General features: G+C 35.0%; 1 protein-coding gene across 2 annotated transcripts; it reads left to right on the forward strand.

The window, feature by feature from the left end:
* The first annotated feature begins 6,138 nt into the window (after nucleotides 1-6,138).
* LOC127844483 (uncharacterized protein NKAPD1-like) lies at nucleotides 6,139-23,766 on the forward strand. Of its 2 annotated transcripts, none has more exons than XM_052374749.1 (4): nucleotides 6,139-6,301; nucleotides 18,687-18,931; nucleotides 20,541-20,642; nucleotides 21,645-23,766. In XM_052374749.1, exons 1-4 carry the CDS (start codon nucleotides 6,221-6,223, stop codon nucleotides 22,093-22,095), a joined length of 879 nt encoding a protein of 292 aa, XP_052230709.1. In that variant the 5' UTR covers nucleotides 6,139-6,220; the 3' UTR covers nucleotides 22,096-23,766. The 2 variants fall into 2 exon arrangements, with proteins under 2 accessions (XP_052230709.1, XP_052230710.1); XM_052374750.1 differs by lacking the exon at nucleotides 6,139-6,301 and adding an exon at nucleotides 9,625-9,775.
* The last annotated feature ends 1,332 nt before the right edge of the window (nucleotides 23,767-25,098 follow it).

The raw sequence follows: 25,098 nt of genomic DNA on the forward strand, positions 1-25,098 counted from the left end.
ACGTACGTTACGCACATGCAGTAGTATGCACTGTTTTATATTTTTAAAATTAAATCATCGTCGTCGGGCATATTTGCCTTCAAGTTCTTTTCAAACGTTGTTCCCATGTTAAATGGAATCACTTGGTCATGACTAGCCTGTGTGTAGTGCAAATGCGATTGAAGACACGTACGTTACGCACATGCAGTAGTATGCACTGTTTTATATTTTTAAAATTAAATCATCGTCGTCGGGCATATTTGCCTTCAAGTTCTTTTCAAACGTTGTTCCCATGTTAAATGGAATCACTTGGTCATGACTAGCCTGTGTGTAGTGCAAATGCGATTGAAGACACGTACGTTACGCACATGCAGTAGTATGCACTGTTTTATATTTTTAAAATTAAATCATCGTCGTCGGGCATATTTGCCTTCAAGTTCTTTTCAAACGTTGTTCCCATGTTAAATGGAATCACTTGGTCATGACTAGCCTGTGTGTAGTGCAAATGCGATTGAAGACACGTACGTTACGCACATGCAGTAGTATGCACTGTTTTATATTTTTAAAATTAAATCATCGTCGTCGGGCATATTTGCCTTCAAGTTCTTTTCAAACGTTGTTCCCATGTTAAATGGAATCACTTGGTCATGACTAGCCTGTGTGTAGTGCAAATGCGATTGAAGACACGTACGTTACGCACATGCAGTAGTATGCACTGTTTTATATTTTTAAAATTAAATCATCGTCGTCGGGCATATTTGCCTTCAAGTTCTTTTCAAACGTTGTTCCCATGTTAAATGGAATCACTTGGTCATGACTAGCCTGTGTGTAGTGCAAATGCGATTGAAGACACGTACGTTACGCACATGCAGTAGTATGCACTGTTTTATATTTTTAAAATTAAATCATCGTCGTCGGGCATATTTGCCTTCAAGTTCTTTTCAAACGTTGTTCCCATGTTAAATGGAATCACTTGGTCATGACTAGCCTGTGTGTAGTGCAAATGCGATTGAAGACACGTACGTTACGCACATGCAGTAGTATGCACTGTTTTATATTTTTAAAATTAAATCATCGTCGTCGGGCATATTTGCCTTCAAGTTCTTTTCAAACGTTGTTCCCATGTTAAATGGAATCACTTGGTCATGACTAGCCTGTGTGTAGTGCAAATGCGATTGAAGACACGTACGTTACGCACATGCAGTAGTATGCACTGTTTTATATTTTTAAAATTAAATCATCGTCGTCGGGCATATTTGCCTTCAAGTTCTTTTCAAACGTTGTTCCCATGTTAAATGGAATCACTTGGTCATGACTAGCCTGTGTGTAGTGCAAATGCGATTGAAGACACGTACGTTACGCACATGCAGTAGTATGCACTGTTTTATATTTTTAAAATTAAATCATCGTCGTCGGGCATATTTGCCTTCAAGTTCTTTTCAAACGTTGTTCCCATGTTAAATGGAATCACTTGGTCATGACTAGCCTGTGTGTAGTGCAAATGCGATTGAAGACACGTACGTTACGCACATGCAGTAGTATGCACTGTTTTATATTTTTAAAATTAAATCATCGTCGTCGGGCATATTTGCCTTCAAGTTCTTTTCAAACGTTGTTCCCATGTTAAATGGAATCACTTGGTCATGACTAGCCTGTGTGTAGTGCAAATGCTATTGACGACACGTACGTTACGCACATGCGGTAGTATGCACTGTTTTATATTTTTAAAATTAAATCATCGTCGTCGGGCATATTTGCCTTCAAGTTCTTTGCAAACGTTGTTCCCATGTTAAATGGAATCACTTGGTGTTTTTTTAGTTTCTGGGGTCGACAAAGCTGCTGTAAATGATACCTGGAAGCTAATTTGCTTCCTTGGAGTTGAAGGCACATGGTCATAGCAGCTTTAAACAAATACATGCCCATATACGACTCGTACGACATAAATTCATCATATTGAAAGTTCAGTTTCAAATAAAACTTTGTCCATTCAACAAGAGGAGCATTATTGCAAGAACAATAATTATTCATGTAGTTTCATGCGTAGCGTAACGTTTGTGGGCTTCAACAAATTCCCAATGTCTACGCTTATAATATTGCGTGCAAAGCAAAATTAATTAAAAGGAAAGGTTGATATAATTGTCTCATAATTTGAAAAAATAAACGTATTTAAAAAAGCAAAAGTTTAATACTTTTGCATAATTTTTTTGGAAACGTTTGTGATGTGCTCATGGCAACTGGGTGGTTAATACCAGGATAATGATGGAACATGATGCATTTCAGAATACAAGATAATAAATGGGCATGTAAATGTGTGATAGTAATATAGTTGGTACTGAAAGAAATGCATGGTAAATATGGTTTTATCGGGTATAGGAGTGTGTTTTTTTCTCTACGCCGTAATAGTTGATGTCTTTACGATGTATAAGGTATACCTGAATGTGAGAAAGGGCTTTCAATGAACGGGAAGGGCTTTGTTGCAACGCTGTTTGGTGATGTCACCTCTAGACCAGTGCATAACTCACTATGTTGTTAAACACCATAGTGCGTTACGTAATTGTAAGTATGGACTTACTTTCGTCGTTAGCTTGTGATCTGGGATCGTTTTGAATGAGACAGGGGTCTAGTTGCAGCGGATTGTAATGCTCACTGGGTCATTGTCGAACTGAAATGACTTGAAGTCACCCGGGGTGACTAGAAGCCGATTCTTGTCACCCTATGGTGACTTCAATCCGATTCATGTCACCCTGTGGTGACTTCAAGCCGACCGGGTGACTAGAATAGGCTTGAAGTCATGCCGGGGTGACATGAATCGGCTTCTTGTCACCTCCGGGTGACTTCAAGCCATTTTAGGTCGACAATGACCCAATGAGCGATAGTAATACAGGTCGCTGCAGTAGTCAGTCCGCCTGTTCATGGTAAGCGTCTGATATAACACTGGCCTTGGACTGACAGGTCTTCGCGTGGGTCTTGAGGATGCTCTAGGGATTATGACGTCTGCCTCTGTTCATTCTTTTGTTCATGTTGATACATCGCTCCCGAAACCACTCCTTATTGGCTTCTTTCATTTTCTCCCTCACCTCTCTGATGCCTTTCTTCATACTCTTTCCTGAATTTCATTTTAGACTCAAGAACTTTTGAATTGCAACTGCAACTTCCAGCTGCTAGTATTTAGTTTTTACTATAAACTTGTGGAAGAAAATCAGACTAAATAGAATATTATCATTAGTTTATTGACCACGAACCATTCTCACATGCGCTCGATTGTTTGTTTTGTTGAATTTCACATGTGATCACAAGTGTGTACATCATTCAAACAATGACTTGAGGTCATATCGGCTCGGCGTCGCAACATGGGACATCGATCTGATCTATAGGCCCTGTTTGCCCTGTGAATATTCTCTAAATAGTAAATATGTGTCCAGTAAACGTGAAGATGTGCACACGGAACCCTATATTATAAAATGTGTGGTGCTTTTGTGAGAAAATTACAATGCTTTTACAATTAATATAAACAACAATGTTTGAAGCAAGATCGTTAATAATCAGTGGGCTTACATGTTTCGTAATTTATTAATTCATATTTAGCTATTCTCATCAACACTTTCAGTTTATATGCAATCATGTAGTCGTATGCGGATTTACAGGGGCCAAACGGGTAAAACCCTTACCGCAAACGTTATAGTGAATATGAATGAACAATTTCTGTAATAACTGCACACAGCTCAAACACAATTATATTTGTATATGCGTCTCTTGTGGATTTTAAAGAAGTACTTCAAGTATTTAATATGTACGAAGCGCACAATATACTTAACTTAACATCGATGACACCGTATAATGCGTGTTTTCAAGCTACATAATGTAATAGCAACATGAATGTTTATGTTTCTATTCGAAGCGATAGTGTCACTAAAGTGGTTCATCATACAAAGAGTTTACATTTACGTATCGGTACGTCCTGATGTGGTATTGCTGTCAAGAGAACGAAGACGCTAGTGCTTCTGAAACTGACAGTGCTATGGGAAGAGTGAATGGAGGAAGCACACGAGAGAAAGAAGCCCAAATACCAGCCGCTGATGAGTGCCGTCAAGGATGGAAGACATAGAACCTCCCTAACGAGGTTGGCAGTCTGGGATTTGCTGGGAAGTGGATCACTCTCGAAGGCACACGGAGTACTTGGCATCACTGCAATGACATGGAGACGGGCGATAGCAGATATCTGCAGGCAACCAGAATCAGCCTCAAAATGGTTATTGCAGATGGGAGAACAGCAGTGGACAGCTTATAATTAGTCCCTGGTTGAGGTTTTATCACCCTCGGTTGGCGCACCTCCGGAAGATATCTTGGATAGCGCCTAAATATCGAATGAAGGGGGACTCCGTCTGAAGAAGAGACTGATGCATGGACATCATCAATTGTTTAAAGGTAATTATTTTGCGTAATAATGTAATGTAAACATGATGTTGGCCACATATTGTGTTTTGTAATGATTTATTACGAAGAGAGACAGTTTCAGTAACATGTAGGATGCGTTTTGAGTTATATTTAACGGATAGGTTAACAAACCGTTTGAAGTTTTTTTTATAATACTAAGTACCATGCACACATTATTTCATTGATCTGTTTTTTTTCTTGTTTATATTAAATAATATTTATTGAAGTTCTGTAATTATTCTTGTTATAATTGTTATATAATTGTTGCCCTAAGTAGTTAAGCGAATATCTATAAATAAATAAATTTATTTTTAGTTCTTTGATTTAAGTTTATTTAATTACTACACTTTCGAATTATCAAATTTCCTTTCGATGTATCGCGTAAAACACCTTTCTGAATATGTATATATCTTGTTACATGCTGGGTCAAATTTTAAGAAATAACGCGATACACAATTCGCTTGACCCAGTTAACATCGATCAGACCGTATTCATGAATGAAATCTCCAGTTGTAAAGACACACCTTCGCATTGGACCAACGAAATCACTCGTGTGTTTAAAATGTCAGTTAGTTGAAATGTATGTAAACAAAGGTTTCAAGATGCGCTAGACAGTTAGTTGTGATGCATAATGCAACGGCAAGCACGGTAAGAATGTTTTTTCTTACGTTTTATTGAATTATGGTATCGAGGTCCGTGAACTTTGTAGGGAAAATGCCCTTTACTCCGTGAAGATTTCAGTCATGAATACTTGATTTAGAGTTGGATACCTTGTTATTTATATATTTGATAGTAATTTTTTTCCAGAAAAGTTCATTAGCTCTAGTGGCCGAAGGCCTGAAGAGCTTATGTCATGGCGTGGTTTCCGTCGTCCGTCCGTGCATGCGTTCGTACGTTAGACTTTTTCTTGTTTACGCGATAAAGTCCACGGTTTTCATCCAATCATTTCCCAACTTGCACAGTGTCTTTATCTGAATGATGAGTCAAACCCTATTGAAAATGAGCAATATCGGAGCTATAAGTACAGAATAAATTTGAATTTGAGAAAAAATGAAAATTCAGTTTGTTATGTGATAAAGTCCATAATTTTCATCCAATTCTTGGCAAACTTGCACAGTGTCTTTGTATCAATGAGGACTCAAACCCTTTTTTAAAAAGAGCAATATCGAAGCAATAAGTCCAGAATGACTTCCCCTTGAATATGAGAAAATTTTGAAATCCCGCTTGTTTACGCAATTAATTCCACGGTTTTTATTCAATTATTTCCAAATTTGCACAGTATCTTTACAGTATATCAATGATGACTTGAACCCTATTGTATATGAGCAGTATCGGAGAAATAAGTACACAATAATCTCCCCTTGAATTTGAGAAAATTCTCCTTGTTTGCGCGGTTAAGTACACAGTTTCCTTCTTATTCTTTCCAAACTTGCACAATGTTTATAGCAGTAGAGCGATTCAGGCCCTCATGGGTCTCTTGTTTTTCGTTATAATATGAACCTTGATAAGTTTTGCTCTTAAGTGAGCTAGTTTCGAGTACCACACAGATACAGATAATTTATCATTCAAAATGATGTTTTCACTAATTACTATCATAGCCACACTCTAACCACCTGTGGCTGAGACTAAAAGAACTTGTTTGAAACGAAGTGTTGTGGAAACTTGGCGACTAAAACCATTAACAGCGTGCAACCCTTCATTTTGCAATCTTCACGTTGAAGAGATTTTGCGTACACTGACATATCCAAAAACAACAACAACAGCAAACAAACAGCTAAAATTTCAATTTACAAAAGTTAGTTGAACAATGACAGACAAAAAACTTTTATCGCAGGTTTCAAAAGTATTAATAAAAAATGTTATCAGACATACTGACTCACACAACAAGGTAACGTTATTCAGTGACAAAATTATTGAAGCATAGGCACTCGGCATTATCCCTTATTCTCATAGTATCGGCCCTCTCATTGTATACTTCAGTCCTATAGGTTAGTGAATTCCTAATATGATTATAGGTGCTACCTAATTTACGGGCAAAAGCTTTTTAAGTCTTTTTGATAACCATGTATTTTTAATAAATATATGGACATGATTGTGTTCAAAATATAATAATTGTTGCAATAATTAAGTAATGCATCCAAAAAATCAATCTTAAAACGAGTTACATGTTCCAAGCTTAACGATCTAGCATCTTATTTTTTTTTTGTTTTCTAGCCACAGGAATTTAAAGCTGGTTCGGTGGCTGTGGTATAGTGGATGGCGTGTCTGCTAACTGGCTTAGTCACTGGGAGGTCTCTGTATTGATCCCTTAAGTGGGAGCATTCTTTTGATAACCCTAAAGACATACTATGGCGTACCATTTGGGTTGAAAGTCAAGAAGACCTACAAGTTAAAAAGAGAAATGTACGTCGAAGTACAATAATTGTACGTCGACATACAAATATAAAATACACTTCGAAGTATATATTTGTACGTCAAAGTACAATTTGTACTACAACATACATGTTGGTACTTCTACGTACACATTTTCTGAACAGCCAATCAAAACACTAGTTTCTTGAGCCGCTTTTCCTTAAGATTCATAATAAATGTTTAAAATCTCTTTTTTAATTGAGGACAAAATGAATAAAAATATCAGAATGGCAAAAAAACAACACATAGAAGTTTCAAGTATTTAATGCATTGAAATAGATTATATACAAATTTGAAGAAGATTCAATTGTTACCTTTTTTAAATTAAAATATTCAGCATATTGTGAGTATTTATTGATCATGCGGGGCTGAGTATCACGACCGTCCAGCGCATTACTATGTAGGAAATTCCCAACGGTAACCAAACAGTTACCAAGCATTAACGGAATAAATAATGTATTATAACCTCGTATTTTGTGATAACCATAACTTGCATAAGTCAGAGGTTAATTCCGCCACGCCAGGTCAATAAATACGCACAATATCTATGAGTAAGCGGTCAATAGTCGCATAATTCGTTATAAATAATAATAATAATAATGTTCAATGTCAAATAGCTCTAAAAGCAACAGACGTCCGGTGTCTTCTGATTGGCTAACACTCAAGGGTCGGTGAAAATTGTAAGTTGAAGTACATTTCTCGTTCTACCTATTTCTACGTTCTTGTTGACTTTCGATGTCATGGTACGTCATATAGACACTAAGTACTGGTTCTACCCAGGAAACAGTTTGTTTCATCAAATGTCTCAATTCAACTTGACAGCTTGCTAAAGCAGTTGCATTTAGCATACAGTACACTGATTTAACATAATCAAAATCATGTGATGTGTCAAATCAATTTGATTGACAAATTTGACAGGATTTTTTTTAATCCAATAAGTTTTAGACTGTCAAATAACACACACTACATATTGAAAGCCATACCTGGAGCTTTCGTCTGTATATCACTGACTTCATCAGAAGAATGATTTCTACTGTTGGGAAACGTTAACACCACTAATTGTCTTCTTATTTATTATCAATGTATAATTATGTGTAACAGCATAACAACATACTTGTTTCGCAATTAAAATATTTAATAAATACAGGTATCTTGCAGGTTTCTAATTTTCTTTCGCAAACTATTGTTGAATAGTTTAAATTTTGTCGCCACTAAAAAACTAGCCATTTTGTAGCAATTCTGAAATCACAGTCTAAACTGCATACACATGGCTCTATAGTTACAATTTGAATGCAAATATTAGAATGCATCATGTTATATCATCCATATTTTTGTATTATAACATTTAAATAACACATAACACAGTACATATATAAAAAGGTATGTGGTATTGTGTGGAGATACAAAACACTTCACATCATTTATTTGTACATAAAATAATAGTTACAAAATAAGTAAAACTAAAACACTGTCATCAACCTTCATTTCAAGAATATTTACGTTTATGAAATTACAAAGTGGTGTTATTGTATTACCTTTTACAAAATTAACATTGCTGGTTTTGTACTAGCCATAAAACATTTATCATGGATTAACAAGTAACAACCAATTTATTAATTACACAATAGAACAAATATCATATTGCATATGCATTTACTAAACAAGCTATTTGCTACTGTTTAGAATTACACTATCTTACTAAAAATGATCACATGTACTTAGTGCTTTTACATACTTATGGTAAGTTTTGTATTACTAGTTTGACAATTATCGGCAGACACTTGTTGATATACAGACAAAATTTGTATGGGAACTTTCATATTTTTTCAGCATAATTGCCTTCAAATTGTTGATTTAACAACCCTTTGACATTGTTTGCACATCTGATCTTATTATACCATAGCTGATTTTTGTTTATATATAGACATATATAGACTTTTCAAAGTTCTATAAAAGTTCACACATGTTCCATCCAAGTAAACCAACAGAACCAATAAAGATCACCACAGATAATAACTGTGTGTATAGCTTGGAAATTTCGATAGTTCAGGAATCCCTGCTTTGTTGATTTCTGTTAACCAAAGCTGTCAGTTTTGCTGGATAGAATGGCTTGTATGATGCCCAGCTCTTGCCTTGGCAGTACAGCTTCTAAAAACGGAAAACCAACAAATATCTTAAATTTTGATCAATCATGCAGACAATTTATAATTGTCTTGTTTTTTTGTTGATTTCGAATGTGGAAGATTTTTTACGCAAGATTGTGGTACGAAAATCCAACGGTATCGGATTTTGTGGTTTTAGGCCTAAACTAATGATAGTGATATGTAACCTTTTGGGATATCGGTAAAGTGCGAGCAGACGAGGTGTAAATACGTTTAAAATTAAAGCTAAAAGACTAAAAAGTTAGATCGGAATATCTTTAAATTTTGTGAATAAATGTGTTTCTGGTGGATAACAACGAGAACTTACCAAAATATTGCTCATGATCACACGTAAAACTTCTTTCTGAGAGCGAATGGAAAATGCGTCACAAATTCTGACAAATAAACAGTAGGGTGTCGTTATTGAAATACCGCGAGAATACTGGAAGAATAAAGATGCCAACTATAATGTTTAAAACAAATAATTTTTTTAACAAGCGTTTGTGATTTGTCTGGATAATAATAACAATAAGGTATCGAAAGGATCAAAGCAAATAAATTTGACAGAAATCTGAGATTCGGCAATATATTAAAGACGGGTTATGTTCACCTAAATTGTGTTTGGTAAAGACTGTCATTATATGTAGTGAACCAGTCTTCGGCTTATACCCACTGAAGAAGAGCATTCAGGGGAGATAATTGAGTAATGACTTAATTCTGGAACGGTTGCGAAGAAAAACAAATAATGCGAGAATATTAAGTGCAGTTCGCTACACAATTATGATGTCATTGATATAACTTTTCATGAGGTATGTATTTACATGTGATTTAGCATATGTCAAAGTGTTTTTGATTTGTTCAAGTTCATAAATAGCATCGCGAAAATATATGTCGCGTGGCAATTTTTATTGAGTCGCATCCCTATATGGTATTCTTATGTAATTTTATGGTCTAAATTTCCATATGTATGAACGGTCAACGCGTGCTTTTGCCCGTATTAGTTCGTGAATTTTTTTATGATGTAATTTTTAAGCCGTCCGTGCACTGCACGCGTCCTAATTCGATACAGTTTCAAGCCGAATATATTTCTTTGTCAATGAAATCCGAAAAATGAGGACAAAAAATGTAAGGAGTTGTACTGTCACCATAATAATTGCACACACAATGAACACAAACATAAAATCCTTTGAAAAAAAACACCTTTTAAGTAAAATATTTCCAATATGTATGTTTTCTAATAATCCGGGTTCCTGTGTTCGCATTTTTCAAGGTCAGTTCACTGTACATTATCGACTCAGGTCGGTGTTGTCATATTTTAGAGGCCCTTTGAGGGGTTTATTGTATAAACATGGAAATCAATTAAAATCTTAGTAACGCCACGCGGATTTTGTAACGTAGGCCAATCCTCAGAGATACCAAGGTAGGTATAGATCATACTACCCCGTTATTTTGCTCAAAGCAGTAGAGGATGTAAAGACGAAATAACTATCGAGTACGTCGAGTTGCGCTACAAAAGTCCATCCCCTATCCAACCTTAAGAGATAGGATTAGTGGACGTGTACAGTGATTTTTTTTGCTCAAATTTACAGCCGATTTTCGGCTGCTTCCCAATCGCAAAAATACACGTTTTTTCCCAAAAATCTGACCAAAATTTCCCAAAAAAAGCCCAACTTCCAAAAAAAAAAAAAAAATTTTTTTTTTTTTTTTTTTTTAGAAAGAAGTCTCATATAACTTAATTATGATTTCTTAAATCTAACACTCAATAATTTTTTTTTTCAACAACTTACAAAATAAATAACTTGAATTGGGTCATTTTTGCCCATAAATCATTCCCAAACTTGCCACTTTTATTGATTAAAAAAAATCCCAATTTGACCAGACTCCTTTTCAAGAAAACTCCCTGAACATGCACTTAAAAACAATATCACTTCTGTTACTTATAATCCTATTTATAATGCTTAATTTTTCCCAATTTCATGGTTAATCGCGCTATTTTTCCCAATTTCACGGTTTATCGCGCTAATTTTCCCAATTCAAATGGCACAGGCTGTAACAAATTAAAGCAAAAAAAATCACTGGTGTAGATCATAACAAGTTCCTAAAGGAGACCATTTTTACAAATGACAAAGAGTTAGGGCTTGTGGAACATGCGGAAAACTACTCAAGGCTTGGCTACGGTTTAAGCAATACAGCCATGCGCTTACCTGAAGGCACTTAGCCCGTGGAACATCGTGTCAGCCTTCAGGAAAGCCGGTGTGTACTATCTGTATCTGTACTCGAAACTAGCTCACTTATGAGCAAAACTTATCGAGGGTGTGATGTGTGCCCTTTGATGTTAAACTGTTAATAGCACGATTTAATAAGAACACTTTTGAATTAATCACTTTTTGTACAAGTCATTACACTGTCTGGTAACGAGTTCCAGTCCCAAATAGTACGTGGAATGAAAGAGTATTTATAAATGTCAGTGTTACTTGTTGCCAGCTTGATGGATTGAGAGTTAGATTGTATCGCGCGTTTGACAAAAACCGCTCAAGAAGTGCTGGATATTAAATGTGTTTCGATTTTTAGAAGTTTTTGATTCATGCTCTGTTTTTTTATGACTATTACGACAATCTTTCTCATGATTTCCGGTTTTCATTTGAACATAGGTCTTGTTTATTCCAAGCCGATGTTATGATTACACATTTTTGTTTTAGTTTGATTTGGGTTTATTAGTGGGTTTATCAAATGTTGTATAAGCCGCTTATTTGTGAAAGTAAAAATAATTTTAAGAGAAACATGAACAAGAGTTTTGTTTTTCCATTAAGAAACTATTTATAGAAAGACAGGGATTTCAATAGATGCTGCACAGAATACTGCGTTTTGACTCAAGCATTTTGATATTTACTCGATTTTGACCCGACCATTTTTTCTGCTGGCATGCGTCACAATTTGACCCGGGCGTCAGTCATTTGACATCTCGAGTTCCATGGTAATAAATCCCTTTATACTCCTAATTGAGATTCATGCCCCAGTATAGGAAACTTGGTCTATACATCTAAGGGATACCCCTCATGTGTCGTTTATCTTATTTCATCTCTTTTGATAAATATGTCACCATCTACGGGGTGCGTGTGCACTAAGTGGGCAATTTAATAGCAGCACATGCAAATGCGTTTGCAACAGTACCTTAGAATTATGGTTCATAATCAAAAATAAAATCCAAACTGCGAAATCACCTTGTTTGATTTATTGCTTTGTAAACACAACTATCCCAATTCATTGACACAAAACTCGACCTTTTCTTTTTGACGGTATTATTAAATGTCAACACTTAAGTCAAAACTGCAAGAACGCCGATTGTTAAAGGGATCTTTTCACGCTTTGGTAAATTGACAAAATTGAAAAAAGTTGTTTCAGATTCGCAAATTTTCGTTTTAGTTATGATATTTGTGAGGAAACAGTAATACTGAACATTTACCATGGTCTAATATAGCCATTATATGCATCTTTTGACGATTTTAAAACCTAAAAATTATAAAGCGTTGCAACGCGAAACGATTGAATAATTTGGATAGTTCTGTTTTTGTCGTTAAATTTTGTGAAACTACGAAGATTGCTTATATAAGGTATAAAATACGCCAAGTATGTGTACTCGGCGGAATAGCTCAGTAGGCTAATGCGTTTTTACTTCAGGACTCTGGCAGGACTCCAGGGGTCACTGGTTCGAAACCTGCTCCGGGCAATGTTCTTTTCCTTTTTTTAATTTTATTCTTGATTTTTTACTGAAGCCATTACGATCCAATGTTTACATTTATCAATATAAAGCATTTAATGAATGAATTAAAAAATGCCAAAATCTGTGAAAAGGCCCCTTTAATATTGGAGAGACAAATTAACGCGTATTAATAGACAAATAACACAAGACGGTAATGCGTGGTCAGGGGACAAAAATATTTATAAATTGCACTCGTCCTGCAGGACAAGTGCATTAAAATTTTCACTCGTCCTGCAAACACATGCACATGTCCTTCAAATATGTGTGAAAGACAGATTGCAAAGGACTGATATGACTAGCAATGTTTTCTATATCACTGCTAAAATGCTGCTTACTTAGTTATTCATGCCAGCTGATCACAGAAGAAATGTTAACTTACTTTATTTATGAGGAACACAAAATAAATAAATGAAGACAAATTTGTTTTTTCCTTTTTCTAATGCTTGCGTGCTTTCCATTTCGGATGGTTGAACATCGCTCGTGCCCCCTTTAAAGAACGCTCGTATGTCAGACATATTTCATATGAAATTCAGACTGGTTTAAAACCGAACTTCGCAGTAAAATAATTCTTTAACAAGAAATATCTTTAAAAAAGATATACGGCGTAAATAGTTTAATGAATGAGATCAAGGATAGCGAATGTCTTTTTCTGTGCAGTTCTTAGCTGCATCACACGCAGTACGGGATGTTACGGGGAGTTTTCGCGGCTTATTTTACATTATAACATATTGCTGGTCATAAACCTATAGATACAAAACAGAAAACCAAAAGAAGAATGGAAGTGAAATTTAAACATATGAGTCAACCGGCCACACGAGAACAAACCTGTTTTAGTGGTCTGTCGGGCATTGCTATTTGATTCGATTATTAACAGTATCGAGAATCATCGTGCTCATGCTTAAAGTGATATTATGGGCATTTTGCACTGTTGAATTGAGCTGAAAAGAATTAACAGGTCAAAATAGTTAGTTAAAATGTGGTTACTGATCAATTATCTGCAACTCACCTTGCTACCAGTTGTTTATAAAAATATATTTTATATTCGATATTCTTACGTGACCCACCCAGTCCTGTAAGCCGAAATGATCCGTAAAACAATATTGTGTCTTTGTGTCGTATGAACAAATCTGCACTAAAACTAAATTTAGGTTCAACTCGTAAACGCATGATCAGTTGTCAAACGAAAGTACGGTTAATATTCAAATGCATTATTTTTCTCTTTCTGGTATATTGTTTTAGTATGTTGATGCTGCATTAATTACTATAAGTGTATATGAAGTAGAAACATCAAACATAATCAACGGTTGCGATAGACACCTATAAACTGTTACATGCTCATAATATCACTTTAGTACATTAGGCAATATGGTGGAATAATTATTGTTAAATTTATTAAAAATAATATTTATCATTGTATTGTTGAAAACACATTAAGAATCTATTATTGACATACCATAATTATATTGCTGAATATCTTCTTTTAACATATTTCTGGTCTAAAGAAAATTCCAGGTAACCTAGTTCACGGATAGCGTCTTTATTATATAACGATTATTTTACTGACCGCGAACTCCGGTGATGACCTGTATATAAACTCTGAATGTCCGCGACTTGACCCGAAACCTCGCGGGTTGAAATGCAATTCTTTAAAGTGAGGCCTCGCTTCCACTGCTCTTTATACTTTTACATGTTAACATGTTGACAGGAATATGGAAGTAAGTACTAAATATGAGAACATAGCCTTTTAAGTATAAACGCTTTTGCGCTGGTAATACTCTGAAAATAAAAGGTGTACGCACAAACTGTATTGATGTCGAGAATTGAGTGTAAAACTGTTCTATCTATTAAGCCTTTTCATTAGAGATAAAATTGTTTCATACAGTAAAACAGTGGTACAAAGACGCGGATATGTTTCCAATGTTCTGGTGGTATTCTCAAATCAGCCAATGGAATAAATGAAGTGTATTCATTCGTACCTAGCCGCGGGAAATTTTATTTGAATTTTATTGGACACTTACAAAGGTCAAGTCAGGGTGAAAAGCTGGCTTATGCAGCTTACGCCGAAAAAAATCAATACTTACAGTGAATGAAGTCAGATGGTTCCCTGTCAACATGGACGCGCAAAGTTTACACCAAAAAGCCAATATTTACTCGGGACACAGTCTCGCATAACAACGCTGTATGAAATTTTCCATTACGATTTCTGGTTCATTATCGTTCTACTTTCGGAATAGATATGCTTTAAGAAATGATTTTATTTAATGAAAAAGAGTCTTACTGGTCAGAAAATATATATTTTAACATCAGTTTTTTTTTCACTCGTCCTGTAGGACGAGAGCTTTAGGGAAATTCACTCGTCCTTTCAAGATTTCACTAGTCAATACGAGCGGACGAGTGGAATTTTTGTCCCCTGGTGGTTCTATGTGACTCTTTTTTTAAATTAAGTTTACACAACACAACACGTGGTCATGAAAGTTCAAAGCCGACCTTTAAAGTTGTGCCGACTAGCATCTAGGGAGTAATCTTTTCGGACTGTAAATGTACCTCGTGTGACGTACTTGGCTTGGAAAGTTCATTGCCTAAGTGTACACAATCAGTAACGTTTGTAAACTGTGTTAAATCGGATCGGAATTATTGTTTGTCAAAAGTGTAATCCGGTAATTAAAAAGTACTTTAAAGATGGCGCAGAGAATCATCATCACACCTTTTTACTGTACAAAATTATTACAAACGAAAAAACTAAATGCAAATGGTGAGCGGGTAATTACATATGGCAAAAACAACACCCGTTAACAATTTTATGCACCAACACTTTAATTTCAGTACATGTATATTTCATCATGTCCGTTTAAAGAACTGAAGTACAGCGTTTTTCTAAAACCCTTGTTTGAATAAGACTGCGAAATTGATGCTGTCGTCTGACAAGTTCCACGCATGGAAAGCCTGTGTGTTGCAAAAGACCATGTGTTGTAACTTAATATAGACTTGCAATTCAGTACATGTATTTTTAGAATGAAAAACTTACAATGGAAATAATGCGCACTTGTAATGAGAAATTATTGACCAATTGAAACTAAAGAAAAATATGTCAATTTACGACTAATATATTGCAGAACATGTATTTTTAAAGAGTCGACATGCATCTTGTGTTCCTTTATATGATTAATTTTGTATGTAAATTATGTCATGTGGACTTCTAAATTAGATTTTGGCCTTTTTTACAAGTTGTTGGTCTGCCACTAAGATATATATTTATAAATTAATTAATTGTTGTCATTTATAAACTTATTGGTAACATTGATGTCCGTCTGTATTTATTATGCTTGATTTCTGTATTCCTGATGCTTGATTTCTGTATTGCTTTACATAGAAGCAGTAGTACATAATAATATATTTTGTCATTATCGTTGTGAACCAATTTATTAACATTCTTTAATGTTATGTATATTGTTATTTAATAATTTATAAAGCAATATAACTTTTATGTATAACTATTTTTCAAATAGGTTGAACATTGATGGAGTAGTAAGCTTTGGAAATAGGATGATATGCTGAAATCATCATTTCAAAGGTCATAAACTAACTTTTTTCTTTTGACTTTTTGTATAACAGCATAACAGCCAGAGCTGCTACCCAAATATACCAATATATGGACAATATGAGGGTTAGGGGGGGGGGGGGAGGTAGCATTTGATGCTGAGTGCTTGTGTTTTAAAAAGAAGTTAATAATAATTTGTGGCAGGTTGGTTCAAAAGGTCCCTACTTTTAATAATTGGATCTAAAGGATCTTAAGCGAACAGGTCTTTTCACTGAAGCTTATTGACAGTCTACCAGAGAAGTGGATAATTTATGTCACACTATAAATTAAAGTCAGTATATAACTATTTATACAAGTATATACAAGTAAACTAACTAGCAATATTTTCGGTATCAATCTACTTCTTTAATAGTATTTTTTCTACTTGATTAACAGTGTTTAATTTAAGTTTTTAAATCTGTGTTTAAATATTGGGAAATTTTCTTTCAACAATCTGTGAAAACATCCCTTTAATAATTAAAAGTCACTAAGGCATAGATTTTCCAGATGAAAATATCATAATTGTATCCTATTTTTTTCACTCCTTATTTGATTATTTGGAACCATTTTAGAGTGCAGAAAATATACAATAATGTCAAAACCAGGGTATGTAATATTTTTATAACCTTGGTGATTTGCTGTATTGCTCACAAGCAAATTAATGTATATCAGATTGTGTTTTTGAGTGAGGTATTAAGCATTTGCTACTGCTGGCCAAAATATATAGTATTAGTTTACTATACTTGGCCATTAAGTCAATTTAATGTTTTGAAAGGATTTTAATTTATAAATCAATTACACTAGCTCTTCAATTATTTATTTTAATCGGTCTATGATCCGGACAAATACTGAATCTATCTTTATTTCAGTTTAACTGGCAAGTCAAAAAGTGTGGTTTTCAGTTAAATATATACTTTTGTACCAGTAATGAAAGTGATTTTAAGGTACAAGGGACATAACTTTGATGAATGCTGTTATCTTTCATTGTACTGATTATCAATCATTACTCTGCAAGGATTCATTTTATTTCATTTTTGTTAGAAGGAAGTCTCCTCTAAGCGAGTCTGATTCCAGTCTGAGCAGAAAGTGTCTTCCCTGATTAGCCTGAGTGAATTGCAAGGCTTATCGGTTACTGTGGTACAACACATGCATGAAGCCCAATTTTCCCAGAGCACAGCTCAAATAATAAGACATATTATACTCAGCTTTATGATTTCTGAGATTCTAACTAAGCAGTTTTTTTAAGAGGCTACTACTTAAATTTTCAAATGACTCTTTTTTTTTTAAATTGTCGTAGATAAACAAGTAGATTGTATGCAGTATATTCAAACTATCAAATTAATGCTCCTTACTTAGAATAATGTTAAAAATAAATGTTATGTTTAAGTTTTAGAAATTAAAAGTGTCTAGCGTGTTTTCGCATAAACTGCGGTCAGGAGTTAAGATTAGATGGAATAAAATCACAAGTGCAAGAAATGGGTGACTTGATTACAAGCAAATCTACTCTTGACTGCCAGTTATGTGACAACAAATTATGACAGTAAATAAAATATATTTTTTCAATTTTGACACAATATTATTTTTCTTAGTTTGTATTTCAAACTAAATGAATGAGGGCTATATTTTCTACTAGGCCCATCTGTCTACAATATTCATTCACATGTGCTGATGAATGACGTCAACTAACCATCACATAACAGTGAGACATCAATTTCATTTATTGAAATTCAGTGCATGTTAAAAATGTTGGTCCTGATTTAAAAGTTTTATTACAAATATAAGAACCAACTTATTTTACTAGTACCTATGGTCAGATTGATGTATACAAATCATAGTTCCAATATGATGTCAGTTTAATCAATACATGTTTTATAGTAAATGCAAAATGCTTAAAACGCAACTAACTTTGTATGCAACATTTTTGTCTTGCTTTTAGAAATATGTTGAATGTATTTGTTGACATAAAAAAAAAGTTAAAACAAATCCCTGTCACATTATAGAATTACTTGCAAACTTCTCAGCAACTTTATTTGTGTTGTGTTTGAATTTTAAATAATAAAAGTATTTTATTTTGACAAAGATTTGTGAGAAACAATAAAATATCAACTTAGCAGGTAGAAATTAAATAAATTAACAGAAGATTAACAGTCAATGTTAGCCATTCTTACTTCATCAGGGACAATACTTTCCTACAGTATTCCTAAGTAGATTTTCATTGTATACAGACCTCGTTACATGTATAACTAAAAATGTCTTAAAAGCAGAAAATGTCATCCCTGATAAGCCTGTGTGGACTGCTTAGGCTAATCTGGGATGACACTTTACGCACATGAATGAAGCCCTTTTTTCTGAGTACAATAATTATTTGTTGGTTTGTTTGCAGGTTGTGGAGGAAAATGACATGTGGAGACAGAGGCAGAACGAAGTGGAGGGTGGAGGATCTGGCACATCGTGTCTCAAAGATAGCCGGAGAGACATGAATGGCACATCATTTCTCAAAGATAGCCGTAGAGACATGAATAATGAGTTTCCCAACAGACGGAGTCGTAAAGCACACATGGATGAGGAACCCAGAGGCACATTTTGGATGAACCAACTCTACAAGGCTGAGGAGGCAGATGGAAACAGGTAAAGAAGAATTTGAGGTTATATACGATGTAATTGTATTAAATAATTGGATCATATTCTAAGAAAAGCGGGCTTCATGCATGTGGGTGAAGTGTCATCCCAGATTAGGATGTGCATTCCGCAAAAGATAATCTTGGCCGACACTATTCACTTTTATTGGACTTTTTATGTCCCCCACTATAGTAGTGGGGGACATATTGTTTTTGCCCTGTCTGTTGGTTGGTTGGTCTGTTGGTTTGCGCCAACTTTAACATTTGCAATAACTTTTGCAATATTGAAGATAGCAACTTGATATTTGGCATGCATATCTATCTCATGGAGCAGCACATTTTTAGTGGTGAAAGGTCAAGGTCATCCTTTAAGGTCAAAGGTCGAATATATGGGTCAAAATCGCTCATTTAATGTACACTTTTGCAATATTTCGATATTCAAGATAGCAACTTGATATTTGGCATGCATGTGTATCTCATGGAGCTGCACATTTTGAGTGGTGAAAGGTCAAGGTCATCCTTCAAGGTCAGAGGTCAAATATAGGTGGCCAAAATGGCTCATTTTATGAGTACTTTTGCAATATTGAAGATAGCAACTTGATATTTGGCATGCACATTTTGAGTGGTGAAAGGTCAAGGTCATCCTTCAAGGTCAAATATATGGGTCAAAATTGCTCATGTAATGTCACTTCTGCAATATTGAAGCTAGCAATTTTATATTTGACATGCATGTGTATCTCATGGAGCTGCACATTTTGAGTGGTGAAAGGTCAAGGTCATCCTTCAAGGTCAAACGTCATATACGGGGACATAGTGTTTTACAAACACATCTTGTTCTTAGAAGAGTCTACTTTGAAGCAAAAAATACCATAAAAGCGTGCAGAGCATTAAGCCCAGGTTTACAAGAACAAGGCTCATATAATTGTATGAATTAATTGAGTTGCGTTCTGAGAAAACTGGGCATAATGCATGTGCATACAGTCTGCACAGGCTAATCAGGGACGACACTTTCCGCCTAAACTTGATTTTCTGTAAGAAGGAACTTCCTTGAAACTAAAATTACCATAAAAGCGGAAAGTGTCGTCCCTGATAACCCTGAGCTTACCAGTGAGATATCTCATTTTTTTATCTGTCACTTTTATAAGGTGATATTTACAGACATTGTTTTATAAAATTGTAAATTGAATTATAATATTTTGTTCTGTAGCTATACTGTTGTTAACTTAATAAACTTGGACTTGCCCAGATGGCACGTTCTATTGAACATCTATTTGCCCCCAGTCAAGGCTGGGTTCACTTTCTTTAAGTTGATGTTTGATTGATATAATAAAAAAAAAAGATTCATATTGCAATATTTTATTTAGCGCACAATTACATGTATTAAGCTTTATATTGTTTTAATGAATAATTTGAAGCAATTTATGAAAACAATTTACACCTTTATTCTAATGTCAGTGCAAATAATCAACTTCAAATGAGTCACATATTGAAAGCTTATAATTATTATATGTAAAAATAAATAGTATATGTGAAAATAAATAGTGTATGTGAAAAATACAGAAGCAAAATAATTGTGATTAAACTTACTATATGTTTAAGCGATATATGTTTTGTGTCAGATGGGGCCACAATGGATTCAAAGAGCTGTATCCAGAACAATTCAAACAACATGTGCATCAATCATCTGATTCAGAGTCTTCAACTAGTAGCCATAAACACAGGTAGGAGTCCCCATGCTTCCACTAGTAGCCATAAACACAGGTAGGAGTCCCCATGCTTCAACTAGTAGCCATAAACACAGGTAGGAGTCCCCATGCTTCAACTAGTAGCCATAAACACAGGTAGGAGTCCCCATGCTTCAACTAGTAGCCATAAACACAGGTAGGAGTCCCCATGCTTCAACTAGTAGCCATAAACACAGGTAGGAGTCCCCATGCTTTAACTAGTAGCCATAAACACAGGTAGGAGTTCCCATGCTTCAACTAGTAGCCATAAACACAGGTAGGAGTCCCCATGCTTCAACTAGTAGCCATAAACACAGGTAGGAGTCCCCATGCTGTTTTTTCATGTTATTTATTTTTCCTCTTTGAAACATTTCATACAGCCATATGATTTCATTAAAAACACTATTTTTTACCCTTTAACTTTGATTTTGTTTATGATATTCTGATCCTTGCTTTGAATTGTAGTAATAAAACAGTTGAAGTTACATGTCATTGTCCATTTCAAACTTGTATAATTTTCTCTATCCTAACATTTTATTTTTGATCCAAACTAATTTTATGAAAAGATGATAAGTGCACGATTTTAATATAAATCATGCTCAATAACAGAGTTAAATTTTGTGCAAAATGAACCCATACCTTTATGATTTTTCTTTGACAGGGGTGTACATTTACCTGTTGGAATATAATGTATACAATCTTGTTACGGGGATGTAAACTCTTTGGCCATGGTTGTCCACTATCAATATTTCCGAGCTTCTTTTATATAAGTTTTCTGAGACAATTTAAGGGCTAATCAGAAATTTTAGGGGCCATTTGCTTATGGGTTTCTACTGATTTCCATCCTTGTTATTTAAATCTTTGACTAATAAATTGTCATTATGCCAAATTTTTAACAATAACCTTTTAAAATCCAAACAATATTCAATTGGCATATGCACACAGAAGACAAATAAACCCTTATGTCTTGCAATTTAAACACATATATTGTCTTTCTAGTAAGAGGAAGAAGAAAAAGCATAAGAGAAAAAAATCGCGTGACACTACATCCAGCAATCGTAACAATAGCCAAAGACCAAAAGATGCACGACAGACAAAGAAACGGAGACATGATCACTCATCACCTGAACAAAGCACATCTAGTAGTGACAGTGACTCAGATGTAGACTTTAAGAGGAGAAGAAGCGATAGTAACCTGCGACACTCTGCAAAAATAAGCAAAACTGGTGGTGATAAACAGACAAAGCGTAGCGTTTCTAACAATAATGGAGATGTAGGTGATACATGGAGTAGTGACTCATCCTGTTATGAGTCTGATAGCTCCACTTTTCACAAGAAAACTAAGAAGAAAAAGAAACACAGAAGAATTGTTGAGAGCGATGGACATGGAAATTCTCATTCTGAAGAAAGAAGGAAAAAGAAAAAGAGAAAAAAGAAACATAAAAAGTGACTTTAAATTTTTATAGCTCACCTGATTGCTCAGGAGAGCTTTTGTGACCGGTCTTTGTCCGTCTTCCGTCGGTCCGTCCGTCGTCCACATTTGGTTTGTAAACACTCTAGAGGCCACATGTCATGTCCGATCTTCATGAAACTTGGTCAGAAGATTTGTCCCAATGATATCTCGATCAAGTTCGAAACTAGGTCATGCTGGGTCAAAAACTAGGACACTAGGTCAAAAAAAAGAAAAACCTTGTAAACACTGTAGAAGTCACATTTTATTCCCAATCTTCATGTAACTTTGTCAAAATGTTTGCCTTAATGATATGTTGGTCGAGTTCATAAGTGGTTCCGGTCCGTTGAAAAACATGGCCGCCAGTTGGCGGAGCAGTTTTCCTTATTTGGCTTTAGAGAAACCTTGTAAACACTCTAGAAGTCACAAATTTTGCCCAATCATCAGGAAAGTTGGTCAAAATATTGGTTTTATTGATATCTTGGATGAGTAAAAAAGCTTGTGAACACTCTAGAAATCACATTTTTTGCGCAATCATCATGAAACTTGGTACAAAGATTGGTTTTATGTTTATCACATATTGAATGCCATAATTTTTGCCCTTAGATTGTCCAAATTTTCATTATACAGAATCCTTGTAAACACTCTAGAGGTCACAATTTTGTTTCAGATTTTATGAATCTTGGTCATAATATTTATTTTTGTAAGCAAAGTTTGATGTTTGGTAAGGTAAGGGGGGGGGGTCAACTCAAAATATAGGTCACCAGGTCAAATCTTACAAAAACACTCCATAGTCCGGAGGTTTGGTTCAATAATGATGAAACTTGACCAGGATGTTTGTCTGGACAATATCTAGGTCAAGTTTGACGTTTGGTAAGGATTGAATGAACCGACTCCTCTCAGGTGAGCGAACTAGGGCCATCTTGGCCCTCTTGTAGTGTAATTAACTTTTCAGGAATATTATTTTAGTTCAATTTGTAAAATTTGTGCTTTTAACTATGATTTTATGATCTATTTACTTTATGTGTTTAGCTTTTTTAACCAGGTTTTCCGAAGGAAAAATTAACCAGGTTTTCCGAAGGAAAAAACTGGTTATTAGGTTGGCGAATGCGGGCGGGCTGGCTGGCTGGCGGGCTGGCGGGCGGGCGGAACAAGCTTGTCCGGGCCATAACTATGTCGTTCTTTGTCAGATTTTAAAATAATTTGGCACATTTGTTCACCATCATTGGACGGTGTGTCGCGCGAAATAATTACGTTGATATCTCCAAGGTCAAGGTCACACTTTGAGTTCAAAGGTCAAAAATGGCCATAAATGAGCTTGTCCTGGCCATAACTATGTCATTCATTGTGAGATTTTAAAATCATTTGGCACATTTGTTCACCATCATGGGACGGTGTGTCACACGAAAGAATCCAACACTATCTCCAATGTCAAGGTCGCCACGACTAAAAATAGATTTTTTTTTAAACAAACTTACAAAGGGGGTTAATTTTGTTTGTTCATTTCAAAAGTTCAGTTTGAGTTTTCTCCCTTTATCAGATTTTTTTCACAATGAAAACCTGGTTTTGTGACAATTTTGTCCCTTGTTCTACCATGGATTAACTATTCTGTAATTTTGGAATAATTCTTTTTGAGCCAACACACTTTAAAATAAAAAAGGAAACCATTAATATTGTATGCTAATTGATGGTTGTTTTGGATATTCAATGTATTTTGCATGTCAACATAATTCGTCACCTTGGTGCAAGAAGGTACCATGTGACATTGAAATTATAAGGCACATGGTACCTTTTTGCTCCAATCGGGCGATATGGGCCTTCAGGAAAAAATGGGCTCAATGCCTGTGTGTTAAGTACTCCAGATTAGCCTGTGCAGTCTGCACAGGCTAATCAGTGACAACACTTTCGGCCTAAACTATATTCTTTTTTAGAGACTTCCATTAAACAAAAAATCTTAGAAGGAGGAAAGTGTTGTCCCAAATTAGCCTGTGCGGGCAGCATAGGTTTATATGAAATTACACTGTAAGCACATTCATTAAGCCCAGTTTTTCGAGAACAAGGCTATTTTAGATAATTATGTTAGATTTTTATTTTTAATTAGGTAAATTGACATTACAAAGCACAGGCTAATCATGTACTATACTTAACACCTAAACATGATTTTAGCTAAGAACACGAAAAAAGGTAAGAGAAAAAAAAACTTAAAGCAGAAAGTGTCGTAGCTGTTTAGCCTGTGCAAACTACACAGGCTAATCTATGTCTACACTACGCACATTAATAAAGCTCTGTTTTTCCAGGAGCAATGCTCAGTTTAGAATTAATGTAATTACTGTGCACACACTTTCAAATATGGTGAGTATGTGACACACACTATATGGAAAATATGTCACATTTCCTTACAAGCTTAGTAATGCACACTTTATAGCAATTAAAAATAGTGAGCAAAAGATACACTTCTTGATCACTGTCTACTAGAAGTTTGGTGATGAAACCAGCGTTGTTGCTTAGAGCCTCCACGTGTCCATGCACTTTTTTATACAAACTCACAGGTTAGGGTTATACCTCAGTTGTTGTTAATTCATGCAATTCTTGAGGATGTGTTGAGCCATTCATTTGATCTCTCCAGGGGCACTTTGAAGACTGCACAAGGTGGAATCTCTTGCGAATGTGTTGATTGAGTCTGGTGTGCCCTGTTTAAGATATTCTTGTCACATACTTTTGAGTTAAACTTAACAAAGGATTATCTACATTAAATGAATTTCCGTAGCTTTAAAATTTCATGAATTTGTTCGTTATGATTAATTAGTCCTCTACCGGTTTCAACGGAGGGGATTTATGGTTTTCGCTCCGTCTGTCAGTCAGTCTGTCACACTTTTCTGGATCCTGCGATAACTTTTAAAAGTTCTTAATATTTTTTCATGAAACTTGAAACATAGATATATGGCAATATGGACATTATGCACGTCATTTCATTTCGTTCCTACGTCAAAAATTCTGGTTGCT

This window comes from Dreissena polymorpha, chromosome 9 (genome assembly GCF_020536995.1).
Source record: "Dreissena polymorpha isolate Duluth1 chromosome 9, UMN_Dpol_1.0, whole genome shotgun sequence".
Lineage (NCBI taxonomy): Eukaryota > Metazoa > Mollusca > Bivalvia > Myida > Dreissenidae > Dreissena > Dreissena polymorpha.

Coding starts and splice junctions, on each gene's coding strand:
- LOC127844483 (XM_052374749.1), top strand. CDS start 6,221: ATGACAGACAAAAAACTTTTATCGCAGGTTTCAAAAGTATTAATAAAA. Junction 6,302..18,686: donor ATACTGACTCACACAACAAG/GTAACGTTATTC, acceptor GTTTGTTTGCAG/GTTGTGGAGGAAAATGACAT. Junction 20,643..21,644: donor ACTAGTAGCCATAAACACAG/GTAGGAGTCCCC, acceptor TTGTCTTTCTAG/TAAGAGGAAGAAGAAAAAGC.